This window comes from Cuculus canorus, chromosome 2, assembly GCF_017976375.1.
Source record: "Cuculus canorus isolate bCucCan1 chromosome 2, bCucCan1.pri, whole genome shotgun sequence".
NCBI classification, from domain to species: domain Eukaryota; kingdom Metazoa; phylum Chordata; class Aves; order Cuculiformes; family Cuculidae; genus Cuculus; species Cuculus canorus.
Window position 1 is genome coordinate 90,961,638 of NC_071402.1, and position 14,013 is coordinate 90,975,650.

A 14,013-nucleotide genomic window follows, 5' to 3' on the forward strand; every position below is an offset into this window, starting at 1 on the left:
TTTTGCACCGTTGAAATGGCTCAAAGCAAACAGGAAACAAATACTTAGCACTCAACTTTTTATTTTTATTGTGTGTTATGACTGAAATATTGTCTGCTGAGAACGGGACATAAAGCAGAGTAGATGGTTTGGGACCTGAAGAACTACACCGGGATTTTGGGGCAAAGCTGGGTTTCATTTCCAGCCTTGCCACTGCTAGCCTGTTGAGATGTGAGGGAAATTGCTTAAGCACGCTCTGTTACCTCAGCTTTTCTTTCACTCACTAAAGGCTAAGGTTAAGATAAGTTTGGACTGAAGATTTGGCCTTGACTATCACATCATCCAAAGCTGTCCTCGGAGATAACGGTGGGGTTGTTGCAGATGCAAGTTCTACTGCTCTGCTCCCTCACTCCCCAGCATCCCGATTTCCAGAAGCCAAGGTAGCTGAGCATGGTGGTGCATCACATTTACACAAACGGGGAAAACGAGAACGCTGTATGCAGCTGTGTCATCTGACAAATGCTCTGAGTTTGCGGCTGGTCTTATGTGATGTGCTTTTCTGCATGGTTTTCCACTGCACAAATTCATCAAGTTTAGTTTTCCAAGCATTTTTTAGGAAATATATTTAGTTTCCCCCTCTTATTCTCTATAATTACCTTGCCTGTATGGTGGTCACACTTGTCAGTTCTGCATTTGTTCTTAAGCAGTTTTTGATCCAAGACACCTGCATCTGAGTTGAAGGAAAAAAACTCAAAAGCAAAACAAACCTCCAGATCATAAGAAGACACAGCAATGGCATGTTTGTTCATTTAAAGAAATATCCGATTGAAATGTAAAGGAAACTCAAGCATTTCTTTTAGTCTTAAGTTTTATAAAGACTCATTTCTCAAAGCCCTCGAGGCTGTATTCTCTGATTCTCCAAGCAAGCCCTTCCCTGCCTTAGTATGTCAGCTGAGTTCTGCTTCTTGGCACAAGCGAGGACATCAGGAAAAGGACAGCAGTGAGCAGACTCCGGATGCTGTGCAGGCATAAGCTCAGGCAGTGGATGGGGCCTCCAGTGCCTCTGACATCCTCTGGGCACGTCAGGGCGAGGGAGCTGGCTCCTGGCAGCTGTTCTCACCCAGCAGTCATGAGGTATTAGAAAGTCAGGGCCCAATTCTGCCTCTTACAGTGTGTAAAATACTTCTGTTTAGTAAGAGAAATGCCTTACTCCAAACTGTGCTGGCCGAAAGGGATGTGGAAGCAGTGCAAGAAATCAAAGTAACTTCTAAATACCATGATCTAAAGCAGAGAACATTGATAATGTCTAATAAGATGATAGGCGGGGGGGGGAAGATTTTTCAGCTAACCTTTACCTCCTCTTTCAAAGCCAACATTAGCTTTAGCCTCTGTACTCTAAGACATCATTCTATCCTCAAGTTGCAGCTTTTCTATAAGATACACATCTTGTTTTTCTTCTTTCCATGAATACCTTTAATCAGCATCTCTGATATTTGAATTGTAGGTGGGGGCAGAGTTGTCCTTTTCTTGGGACTGGAGCAGGTGGCTTTTCTGTCATCAACCTGGCTACGTCACCCAGTGGTCTTAAGGAAATTGATAATACACACAATACCTTCACAAAAGTACTGGTTTTATTTACACTATTGTTCATAGCATTTAGCTTCACTGTGTAGGATGAGAGAGCTGTGTGACAGTTACATAGAAGTCAGAGAAAGTCTCCTAGCATGTTTACCATCACTGTTAAGTATTGATGTCAAGACATGCAGAAAGTATGCAAATCATGTGCCATCTTAGGAAAACAAAGACTAAATACCTCAGCTGTCACAGAGTGGTCAGAGGAAACATAGCATTGCAGATGGTCGAAAACGTGGTGTAAGAGCGATAGCTGTACCACATAAGCAATGTAGTAACATTTTGAGAGAGTTATTTTATTTGCAACAGTGTTTTTTAATAGACAAAAATTATCTCTACTTTCTCTTTCAATAAATAAACCATTTGCTCAAAATTTCATATTCAGTCTTAGACTACAGTAGGTTTTGACCTCTCTGATATGTTATAAAAACACAGGATTGAAAATTGAGTTCTTTTAATTTCTTGTGCCCTCTGATAGCCTGGAATTAGAATTTATTCCTAACCTGTTAAAGACACATGACTTTTGAGTATTTCATAAATCCTGGTAGTTAACATTTATATATGTATTTAGATATACACTTTTATATTTTTTACATAACTTTTTTTTGCATTTTTTAATTTACAGCATAAACATAACATAGGAAGTCCCAACTCATCATTCATTACATCTTTCTGTAAGAATAGGGATGTTTAAAACATAAAAACATAAACGCGATTAAAAAAATTATCAACATATTTTCTCCAAGCACTAAAAGTATATTTTTTTCCCCAGTGCTTCACAATACCTACGTTATTTGCATTTCCATGTTTCTAGAGCAGATTTCAGATGCTGAATTGATCAGAGCTTGTTTCCCAGTTCTATCCCCCTGCTAAACTTCCTACATGTGGTAGGCTGCTTAAGCACCTCTGAAGTTAGAAAATACGGTGAGGGTGGATGAGAATCTTCACACAGAGGCAGTCCAAAATGCCTCTAAGACTATGATAGACCTACAGATCAATGAAACAGCCTCCAAAGATGATTATCCTGACAGGAATTTGCACCAGTTTCAGTTACAACCATTTATGAAAATGACTGCAAACAAAGTCTTAGCTTGTATATTCGCAGGCCTCATCCCCTTGCACTTTATATGTGCGCACCATGCAGGCTTAAACCATGGCTGCCTTCCAACGTGAATAACATCTTTAGGGCTGAGCTTAAGATGGACAACTGCTCAGGTTTTTGTTTAATTGGATGCCTGACAGCAAGAGATACTGAAGGGAAGATGTATAAAGCTATTGAATTTACCAGCTGTTCTGCCACTGCAGGTTGGCAGATACAACGGGGACAGAAATGAAAAGGTTAAAGACACTTTACAATGAATTTATTTTTAATGACTTCCCGTTTGGTTTTTTTTTGGTAAAATAAGAGCCTTATAGCAGAACAATCAGAACATACTTTCTGATGTTTGCTGCTATATTGAGGGATAAAATATTACTTTGCTGTTCTGTCAGTCAGCAACTCTGCTTTACCAGAGGTTAATGGTATTGAAATTTATACACAAAGCTTGGCTGTACAAAACTCGGCTGACAAAAATTCAGCCTGGAGAAACCACTATAACAAACGCATACAACTTAAAGCTGCAGCCTTGTGTCCTGAATACACGTGTGCCTTTTGGTTTTGCAATTTTGGCATTTTCAGGTTCCAGGTTAGTAGACCTGCAGGTGTTCTGCCTGAAGTCTGCAAGTGGAAAAGGGTTATTGCTGACATGAGGCACAGCTCCCGTCTTTGAGACAGGTCCTGTGTATTCCTGACTTGTATGCTTTTGTATTTAAAAAGAACAGCACAAAGGAAGTTAATAATGACACCTTACAGGCAACGGACTGTGAAAAAGAGTTGGTTGAGGGCTTACTGCCACATGCCTGGAATTCAGCCTTCCTTTCCATGTGAATCCCTTTTCAACCAGGAGATAGGATACCAGGTGAGCTAGGGCAAGACTCTCGCCTGGAGGCCAGCACTTGATTTCTTTAGAAAAAAAACAGTCTGCAATTTCAGGTTCCATCACACTAGGCTTTAAAAGGCCTAGTTTTAGTAGCTGTAGAAATAGTGTAAATAACCATTTCCTTAAAGAGGAAACTGGTTCATCCTATGCTCGTGACGGCACTCCTCACAAACAGCTTTGCTTTACTCCCCCCCCCCTTTTTTTTTTCTGTCAAGCTTTCGGGATGGAGCACTTCCAGTACTTTATTTTTCTGCACTGTTATTATTTGTCATACAACTCTGCACACCTCTCCATCACTTGTTGAGTCTTCCTACACCTCTGAAATTCCACTGCGGTGAAGGTGACAGAAGAGCCCACACGTGCAGTGCCACATCCAGCGCGTGTGCGCTCTACTTCTGTTTGCAGACATCCCAATCTCACCCTTCGATCATATACGGCATCTGGACATCCCGTTCCTAGGCTGATGTTTCTGGGTCTCGTTCAATTCCGTATCTTTCAGGTTTGGTCAGCCGGATGGATGAGTGATTCCAGCAGGGACCCAGAAGGCACAAAGTTTTCCGAGGAGACGCCAGGAGCTGACTTCTGCGCGGGGAGCAGCAGACTCCTGCCTGCGGCTGCTCTACCTGGTGAGACGCTGGGCTGGGAGGAGGAGGAGGAGGAGGAGAAGGAGGAGGATGCGCAGGCATTTGCCCAGAGTCCAGCTGAATTCCTAGAGCCGGCAGCGGCGGCTCCGGATGCGCTGGCCGGGAAGAGCCGCCGGCTGTCGTGGGGAGGGGACACACACACAGACACACACGCAGTGCCGGTTTAGGAGCGGGGCGCCGCGTGGCACCTGGCCGCCACCACAACACCCCCCCCCCCCCCCCCCATCTCTGCATCCCGGTGCGCGGAGAAGGGAAGGGAGGGAGAACGGGGTGGGATGTGTGTGTGCGTGTAATAAAAGTTCTGTTGGCTCTTCTCCTTCGAGGCGTGACGAGATAGAGATGCTGTTTGCAACAGGCGGTAGCGCGTCCCCGGGAGAGGAGCCGGGGCGACACGTGATGCGTCTCCCTTATCAGGGTGCGCGGGGCAGCGCGGGGGCGGGCAGGGGGCGGGAGCGCCCGGCGCGGCGGGGTCCCTAACCGTGCCCATCGCTTCTCTCCCCCCCCCCCTCCCCTCTCCAGGGAGGCGCGGAGGACGGGAAGTTAGCGCGGAGTTGATGAACTTTGCACATCCACAGAAACGGCCATTTTGATTCCTTTTTTTTTCCGGAACAACTTTGCGGATCCCTCCCGTGCGCTACTCCCCCCCCCCCCCCCCCCCTTCCATCGCCACCTCCTCCCTCCCGCACACACGCACCCATCCTTCCTCCCGGGATGTCGCGGCGCAAGCAGCCCAGCCCCAGCAAAGTCCGGCGTAAGTACCGCGGGGCTGCCCTCACAAAGGGCAGGAGCGGGTCCTAACTCCGCAGGGATTGCGTTTTCTTATGGGTTTTTTTTTTTCTCTTTTCTTAAAAGGGGGGGGTAGAGAAAGGAGGAAAAATAAACTTCAGGGAGGGGGCAGGCGCGGGGGTGAGGGCTTTGCAGCGTGTCGGCTGGCGGTGCGACTTCTTTAAAGTAATTTAATGCTTGTGGGGGGGAAGGAAAAAAGTTTCCTTTTAGAAAAAAAAAAAAGGAAAAAAGTTTGGCTGGCAGCGGTGGAGATGATGATGAGTTCGTGCAGCCTCCCTCTTCCCTTCCCCCGCTCCTCCCTCTCCTCTCCTCCCTCCGCGGCTCCTGGTCTGTGTGGGGTTTTTTTTTCCCCCCTTTCCCTGTTGCAGACTTTTCTACCAACCAGCGGCACCAGCCGCGGCGTTTTGCCTTCAGGACCTGATGCTCATCCATATTAAACCGTCTGAGCTCAGGAATCCGGCCAGATCATCCCCCCCCCCTTCCACCCCCCTCCTGCTGCAAAGTTTATTTTTAACCAAGCCACCGCCACAATTTGGATGGGGCTGCGAGGGAGCAACATCTTCTAGCCCCCGTTCTCCCCAGCCCGCAGACGGTTGCCTTTTAAACTTTTCCTGGGGGCTTTATTTTCCCTGCCGGCGGCCCCTGCCCGCTTTTCCCGGACGGGAGGCCCGCGCCGGAGCTGGGAAGTTGGGATGAAGGCGCCCCGTCTCCGCAGGTAGAAGCCGGCTCGGCGCATCTCTCCGCTCGCTTTCCGCCTCTTCCACCCCCCCGCCGGGTGCCTGCCCTTCTTCGGCATCCCAGCATCTCTCTCTTCTCCTTTCTTTCCCACTTTTTCTTTATTTTCTTTTATTTTTTTCAACACTTTTCCTCCTCTTTTTCCACCCCTCCCCCGGTAGGGACGTGCGTGCCCTTTCCCCTCCCGCGGTGGATGGGGGAGGGGGTGGGAAAGGGGGGGACAGACCCAGGATGGGGGGGTCCCCCTCCATCCCTCTGCTTTTGTGCGGTGCCAAGGACACATCCCTGCTCGGCGGGGACACCCGGGCGGCGTAACCACTGCAGGAAGGAGCCCAGGCATCATCCTGTGTTTGCAAAGGGGGTGTCCCTTCACCTAGGTGGGGGGGGGAGGGGTGTTGAGAAAGTGGAGAACCCCCCCAGCCCTCCACAAGGCGATGTCTGAGGATGAGAACAAAGTTTGGGAGTGAGCGGCTGCCGCCTCCCCCCCCCCCCCCCCCAGCCTTTCCTTCCGTCCCCATCGCGGCGCTGCCCCGGTGCGATGGGAACCAGGAGCAACCGGTCCCTCGGGCGGCTGCGCTCCCATCGCCCTGTTGCTACGGGCCGGGACCACCGTCCCCCTTCACTTCCCACTTCCCATCCTCCTCCTCCCCCCCCCGGCAGCTCCACGGGGGCCGCCCTGAGGATGCGAGGCAGATCCGCCCGCCCAGTTAGGATGCACGGGGCTGGGGGGGTGTACTCTGCCCCCTCCCAATCCATCCCCCTGTCGGGCGCGGCTGTTGTTGGGCAGAGCCGGGATGCTGCAACTTTTTTTTTCTTTCGGCAGAGGAGGGAGGGCGGTGGATTGAACTTTGTCATGTCGCAGATAAGTTTCCTCTGGCTTCTTCTCCCTGCTCTTCTCCCCCGCCTCCCTTCTGCACGCACAGTGGGTTTTTTTCTGTCCTTCCCATCACCCGTCCCCGTCCCCCCCCTTGCTTTTCTATTTTTTTTTTTTTTTATTATTTTCCCATTTCACCTCTTGGCTGCAATATCTTCGCCTGGTCGGCATCCTTGCTGGGTTATGCAGGAGGAGGAGGAGGAGGAGAACGCTTCTCCTGGCTCAGCACATTTCCCTGCCCGCTCCGCTCCACTGTGCAGCGGCCTGGGCTCCTCCGTGCCCCATCACCTTCCTGCAGCCCAGCCTGGAGCTGATGTTCTGGTTCTGCCCAGCGAGGAGCGAGCATTCTGCCCAGGATCCACTGTACTGATTCTGGAGGGAAGCAGAGGGATGAACTCACCGTCCAGTTTTAATCCCAGCTCCTTTTTTTGCCCGTCTTCTCTCCTACATCAAATGAAGCGTGATTACGTGTTTGAGAAAGTAGTTAAACATCTAGTTCGGTGTGATTTGGGGGCAGTGGTCCAGGAGAGACAGCAGATGCGGTTGCTGTTCCTCACTGTCTCAGCATCCATCCTCGTGCCCTGCAAAAAGAAATTTCTTATTAAGAACAGGAACAGTTGCTAAATAATGCTGTCCTGTCACCCCTGGAGTGCACAGTAGACAGCTGTTAACGATGAAGATTTTTCGTTGAGGTCTGTCGTTTTGACACAAGCACCAAGTTTTGTTACCACAGTTCCTGTTTTCCACAGGGTCAGCGTGCGTGAAAGGGATGCCGTGACTCAGGGTCAGGCCAGCCATATTTGTTTTAGGTTTTAATTTTCTCTTTGAAGACTTAAGGGTATATAGTCTTTTCTCGGTGTGCCTGCATAATGCCGATTAGCCTTAACGGGAGTTGGTTACATCCAGGGAAGAATAGGCCCTTTTGTTTGTTAGAAACCCAGAAACAGCATGAATCCATCATCCAATCAATCAGAGTACCAGGGCGCTCCCTCACCTGCCGGCAGGGACACATCCAGCCTCTTTTTTTGCTACAGGGCAGCTGTGCTTGGCCTGGTGTGGCCTCTTTTGCTCCTTCACCTTCCTCCTCCTGGCAGCCGTATTTGGAACTGAGTCCCTCTTGTGTAGTTGGAAAAACACAATCCTTTAAGTACAATCCAGTAAACTTTTCTTCTGCTCTAATTTTGTAGGCTGCTTCTAGTTGTCAAACTGTTGTTTGTCCATCAGTAGTGACTTTATGTAGCCACTCTTACACATTTCTTTTAATAACTAATGATGCTAGAGAATAGATTTTTTTTTTTTTTGCTTGATTTTAAGACAGAATATAAGAAGAGTGCTTGCTGAACGCTTTTCTGCATATTGTTGATTTTTTTTTTTTTCCCACCCGGACTTGGGTGTTTGAAGCTTTATTTGCTTTCCGATTTCAGTGTAGTGAAACATCTTATTCTGGCTCAGCTCACCCAGGTTATGTGCCCATTTTTAACTCCTTGAGATATTCAGTGACCCTCTGACCTAGTGGCTTTTCATTTTGGTTCTTACGGTCACAAGATTCTTGAAGCTTCAAAACTGGGAAAGCTGAATGTCTTCTTTATCAGTTAGTAATAGCTATAATCTCCTTTGATACTAAAGGCAAGTGCAGGGTTTCCCGAGGCATACGAACGATGACTTTTGTAGTGCTTTTCTCAGTCCTTAAGGATTTTATCATTTTTCTTCTGCTGAAGACACATTGCAATCACAACAGTAGTTTGATTTTAGCCTGTGAAAGTTTCTTCTTCAGCAAAAATAGTTTGGATTGTTCTCAGTTGGATTTCTCATTTAAATAAAAGGTGTTCATGTACCTACATTGTATAGATTAAAAACATATAGATAAATCCCTTTGGTTATATTCATTATCCCTTGTAAAAGTAGGTGGTGCTTAGAAGGTCATAGGATAAGTGTTGCTAAGCAGCTAAACAGAAGGATGCTAAAATTAACCTGAGTGTTTTTGTAAGGGATTCACTTTTTAAATGGCAATTTTTTTTTATTGACTTAAAATACATTTTTTGGTAGTAAAACGTCTGAAAATAAATACTTAAATGCATGACTAAAGCTTTCCCAGGCAGTGTGTCGAGTGTTCAAGTTATCTACATAACAGGAGTAATTCCACCCTTCCCCGGTATGCCTAAATTTTACCTGCATTGGGCCCTCAGTTTGTGCCCTTTGCAAATGTCCTTCCAGAGTTATCTGTTGCTCCAGGAGCATCTTATATATGTTGGAGGGCAGCCTGTAGGGACAGTCTTGGGAAAAAAGAAACTGCAAGGGTTCCCCAGGAACAGCCAGAAAACAAGTAAATCCTGTTAGTCTGAAATCTCTGCTTGCGCTGAAAAAGCCCCTTTTAACTTCTTGATGAATGATGCCTAAGTTTGGAAATCTGTGTTTTAGGTGTACACACTTAAAACATATGAAATCATGTTTTCTTCTTTCAGTGCAATAAACGTTGTTTTAAAATGAGTGTATTATTTGACCATGTTACTGGACCAGTTTGAGACTGCTGCCTTGATGATGTGGTAGCTTCTTTCTTAGGAGGTAATTGTCTGTAGAGAAGGATGGTAGCACTGCTTTTGGTCCTCCTGAAGGTAGCAAGAATACCTGTCGCTCTGTGTCTTTTTCTTTAGCCTACTTTCTGAATTCAAGCAAGATGGTCAGTCATGGGATTACAGGTTTAAAATACGCTTTTCAAGAGTATTCTGCTGCTTGGAAAGGGGCCAGGAACTGCTTCGTGTTCTTTTGAGTGCAGCTTCATCGTGGATGTAGTGCTCAGGTATGCTGCAGCTTTGCTGGGAAGCGTCTCAAGGAGCAGATGTAAACTTTGGGGATGAGAAGGAGTTGCTTTCTGACTGAGACCGTGCAACAACTTGTTTCTTATTTTTGGGTGGACGATCTGACTTGTCAAGTTGTTGTTCAGCAGTGAAATGGGATTTTGTCTGGGGATTCATATGAAGAAACCTTTGTGTGTGTGTGGTTTATTTTCTCTTGTTTTTTTTTTTAAGTATCCTGTGTAAACCAGCACCTATAGCAGCTGCGCCCCCCTACCCTCTAATTTAGAAGCATCTTTATAGGTGGAGATTTCAAAGGCAGGACTTGGGTATCTTTCAAAATGCCGCTCTCTGCTGATACACAGAAAAAAACTAGCTACTTGTTTGGAGCCAGGAAGGGCTTGAAACTTGCAGAGCTTTGCGAGGCCAGGTTTGGTTATCAGAGTTTGATTACAAATGAAAATCGGTGAGGTGGGAAGTGCTGGCTCTGTTCTGGGGTACTTCTGAACAGGAATTTCAGGAGCACTGACTCTTTGTTCTTCCTGGGTGCAAGAAATCTGATGATGGCTTATCTTTGATGTCTGCCAGTCAGGATGTTTTCCCATCCCGAAGGATTTCCCCCCACCCCACCCTGCCTTTCTGTTTTGAATAGCAACATTTGAAGGCCAGAGACTTAGAGGAGTACAGGCTTCTGGGGCAGCAGTGCCAGAGCATCTCACCCTCCCGCCCTCAGGATTTTACTCAGAGCAGGGTGACAAAACTTACTTAGAGCTCATGTTAATGCTTTATTATGAAATATGAAAAGTACAAATAATTGCCAGCTGGGGCATGTGCTGGGGACTCCTGTTGAATGGCTTGTTTGTGTTGTGATGGAAAAGGATCAGAAACAAGGAAAAGGGCCTGGACAAAAGGGAGAAGAGTCAGTGGGATAGTTGGCTTGTGGCTGTGCTGTTGTTAAACCTGTTAGAGCAGCCTCTTGCCGTCAGAAAGGAATTGTCCTGATGCAACTGAGCAGAGCCTGGACCTGGCTTCCTTTAGAAACAACACAGGCCTTCTGCTGTATCCTGCTTTTTTTTTTTTTTTTTAATAGTGGCATTTCAGCTTTCGGGTTGGCCAGCCCAGCAATCGATAAAGGTGGTTGGCTTTGAATAGGTACTTTGCACAAAAGAAGTAGTTGATGGGTGGAGACTGTTTATTCAGAAGTGATTCAACTAAGTAAGGCCAAGAGAATCTGCATACCTGTTCAAAGATGGAGAGAGAGAGGGGGGGGAAGGCAGCTGTTTTAACAACAGGATTCACCTGCAGAGTCCCAGCCATCCACAGAGGTGCGGCAACCAGGGAAAAGAAAAGCCGTCAGAATCCCCTACGGGCATTGTTAGGCTCCTGAAATAAAGTAGGTGTTCCAAGGACCATTAGAGAGGGAGGTCTTTCAGGACTTGATTACCTACCCCTGTGCTGATCATCCCATGGAAGCTTGTGGAATGCACATTTCAAATTACACTGCTGTCCTGCACCTAACTTTGCGGAGCTAAAATGTTTTGTGTTTAATCTTACTTTATTTTTTACTTATTTGATCTCGGGATTTTGAGAGATCCTTTTCCTTTTGAAGAAGATACCTCATCCTGGTGTCAGAACTTTCTTTGAAGATGCAGTTTTACGAGAGATGTTACTTTTGCAGAGCTCTCACAAAGTGTTGGGAGAGCTGCTTGCACACAGTGGCCAAGTGACTTCGCAGTATAATTTCTGTCACCTTTGAAAAGTGAAATTTTGCCTTTTAAGTCACTCTGGGTAAAAAGTACATTAAGCATCTTGGACATTTTCTATGCTGATGTGCCTGAAGAAGAGGAGGCTGAGGGGAGACCTTATTACTCTCTACAACTACCTAAAAGGAGGTTGTGGAGAGGAGGGAGCTGGCCTCTTCTCCCAAGTGACAGGGGACAGGACAAGAGGGAATGGCCTGGAGCTCCACCAGGGGAGGTTCAGGTTGGATATCAGAAAAAAATTCTTCAGAGAAAGAGTCATTGGGTACTGGAACAGGCTGCCCAGGGAGGTGGTCGAGTCACCTTCCCTGGAGGTGTTTAAGGAACGGGTGGATGGAGTGCTGAGGGACATGGTTTAGGGAGTGCTAGGAATGGTTGGACTCGATGATCCAGTGGGTCCTTTCCAACCTGGTGATTCTGTGATTCTGTGATTCTGTGCCCGAATGACTTGATATTTTAGCAGGTGTTAGCATGTGCTTTCATGAAACAGCACAAATGTACTTGTAGGTGTTTTAGGAATGAATGGCCTGCATCATCTCTCCTTTGAAAGTGGAGGATGACCAGCCATTGACAAAACTTTTTATAGTTAATTTAGGTATGTGCTTCCTCTCTGAAGCTGAGAGAAGCATTAATGTTCATGTTGAAATGCAGCTGGCCTTTGTGTTTATCACGTGTGATTAGCTGGCTCACAACTGGTGCCCTTGTTAGTCCCGTTTCGTACGGCAGGTGATGTCAGTGTTCAGGTGTATTGGTACCTGGGAGTGCTTTAAGCTCAGAGTGCGTGCATCACAGCAATAAATTCCATTCCTGTGTTCAGGCCAAACTCCTTCACACTGCTATCATTACGGCTTGGACAAAGGAGAGCTGCTATGGATTTTGCTCCAATCAGTGGGAGTACTTCCTTGTATATCCTTTAGGGAACAACATCACTTTTAATTTGGACCACTCACAGCTTTAGGCAGGGGAAAGAGCCAAGTTTAAATTCCTCTTTTTATTACACAGAATGCATTTTCTTCACTAAATTAGGTTCATTATGTCTCATTGCTCTTAGTATTTTGAGAACATGAGAAGCACTTAGGACATGAATACCTGTGTGCTGTTCTTCACTTGTGTGTGCAGTTTTTTTGTGATGATAATGCAGTTGCCTGTGTATGGAAGACTACAGGTTGCTGTGCTGTCTTGTGCATGTGCTTTCCTGCTTTGTCTCCTCCTTCTCCCCAAAAGCTTTAAGGTATTATGAGTTGGTGTTCTCTTGGGTAACTTGTAAGCACAGCTCACATAGTTTGCTGTCTGTACGTCCTGATGCTTTTGGATGGAAGGAAGGAAAGCTGCAGGAGGAGACTTGCTTTTTAAATGAGACACTGTGAAGGCCCGGGAAGTGGAAGCGTGTGCCATAGAAGCTGGTTGTGGAAGAGATAGCTGGGTTACTAAGGGTTTCCATATGTGAGGTTTGACTGTTATTTTCCAGGTGAAGAAGTATGAGTGCAATGACAAGTGTTTCTCTACAGAAATGTAACTTACGCCTTGCATTTGGTTGATTTGATATTTCTTTTTGTCTGTTTTTCTAACAGCTGCAGATATCATTTATTCTTCCTCCTCATCAGATGGTCCAGCCATCTTAATACATTAGAAAAGTATTAGAACATCTTAATACATTCCCAAGTAAGGTTCAAAACTGTGCTCCTTGGCAGCTTCTGAAACAAGTCTTGGAGTAACTTCCAGCCTTTACAGCAGATAGGTGGCTTTTGTGCTTGGTAGGATCTCCTGACAGTCTTTGAACTGTCGGAAGCCTGACTGTTCATGTTGCAAAAGGGTAAAGAAAGCTGTACCACAGTGTCTCTATTTCCCTGGTATAAGCTTGGGTTTATTGTTGGAAACTGTGCTTTTCTTTAAAAAGTGAAGAATTTGTTTTCGTATCAGTGCTACCTGCACTTGTGGGAGAAATATTCTCCATCCTCAGTCTCCATTACCCCTTTTTTGGAAGTGCCAGTAACTTTTCACTGAGCATGAAGTGGCCGCCAAGTTCAGTGTAGGCAGAGGGTGAACATCTAGGGATGGGTGAACCGTACCTCACAGTGGATGCCGGTTACGTTGGGAGGAACACATGCAGATCATAAACTCTGCAGGAAGGAACTGGTGGATTCTGCAAACTCTGCAGCCCTGCTAACTGCCGTTCAAGCACTTACCAATCTTTATTTGCAAAGCTTTTGGAACTTGTAAGCTCTTTAAATCTAGTGACTGAGGATTTTCCATGGTTCCCTTTTCCCTCAAGAAACAAAAAAATTATAGAAATAAATGGCAAAGTTACTAATTTTAAATGCTTAAAGTCAGCAAAGGAAAGTTAGGATGTTCACAGCATGGTTCAGTGGGCCAAGCTGAGCACAGATTCTGCCCCATTATGGTTGCTGTGATGTGTTTAATAAATCAATAGATGTGTCAATAGCGTGTGGAAGTGGAAAGCGTGGCTTCACTTGAAACAACAGCAAAATTCTTTCATGCTTACTGGACTAAGATTTTACATGGCGTACATACAGCCTAAAGCTCTTGAGCATTCATGGCATGAAAGATGGCAAGAAACTCTAAAAAACTGAAATGCTTATAGTTTCTTTTTATTTTTTTTCTGGTGCTTGAAATTCCTACAGGTATAGTTACAAAGTCAGTGCCTCTGGTTTAGGAGTTGGTTTGATAAACGGTGACTGAATTTGCAATATAATAGCCTATTTTGACTAAATTCTGTTCCGACCTGAGCTTGGGCATCACTGAAATGTTGTGGCCATTGCTGCATCCCTTTTCTAAATCCTAGAGGCTGTGCTTTAACTTCCTTGAGTATAT

At 46.0% G+C, this 14,013-nt stretch overlaps 1 protein-coding gene across 5 annotated transcripts in view; it reads left to right on the plus strand.

Annotated features, from left to right (window-relative positions):
- The first annotated feature begins 4,884 nt into the window (after nt 1-4,884).
- RREB1 (ras responsive element binding protein 1) overlaps nt 4,885-14,013 on the plus strand; it is a 125,628-nt gene continuing 116,499 nt past the window's right edge. For 2 of the 5 annotated variants that reach the window (XM_054059738.1, XM_054059743.1), the window contains exon 1: nt 4,899-4,985. In XM_054059738.1, coding sequence (XP_053915713.1) covers nt 4,946-4,985 — 40 coding nt within the window. In that variant the 5' untranslated portion in view covers nt 4,899-4,945. Of the gene's footprint in view, nt 4,986-5,532; nt 5,736-14,013 lie in introns of those variants that run through there. The other 3 variants (XM_054059739.1, XM_054059742.1, XM_054059740.1) reach the window with 2 other exon arrangements.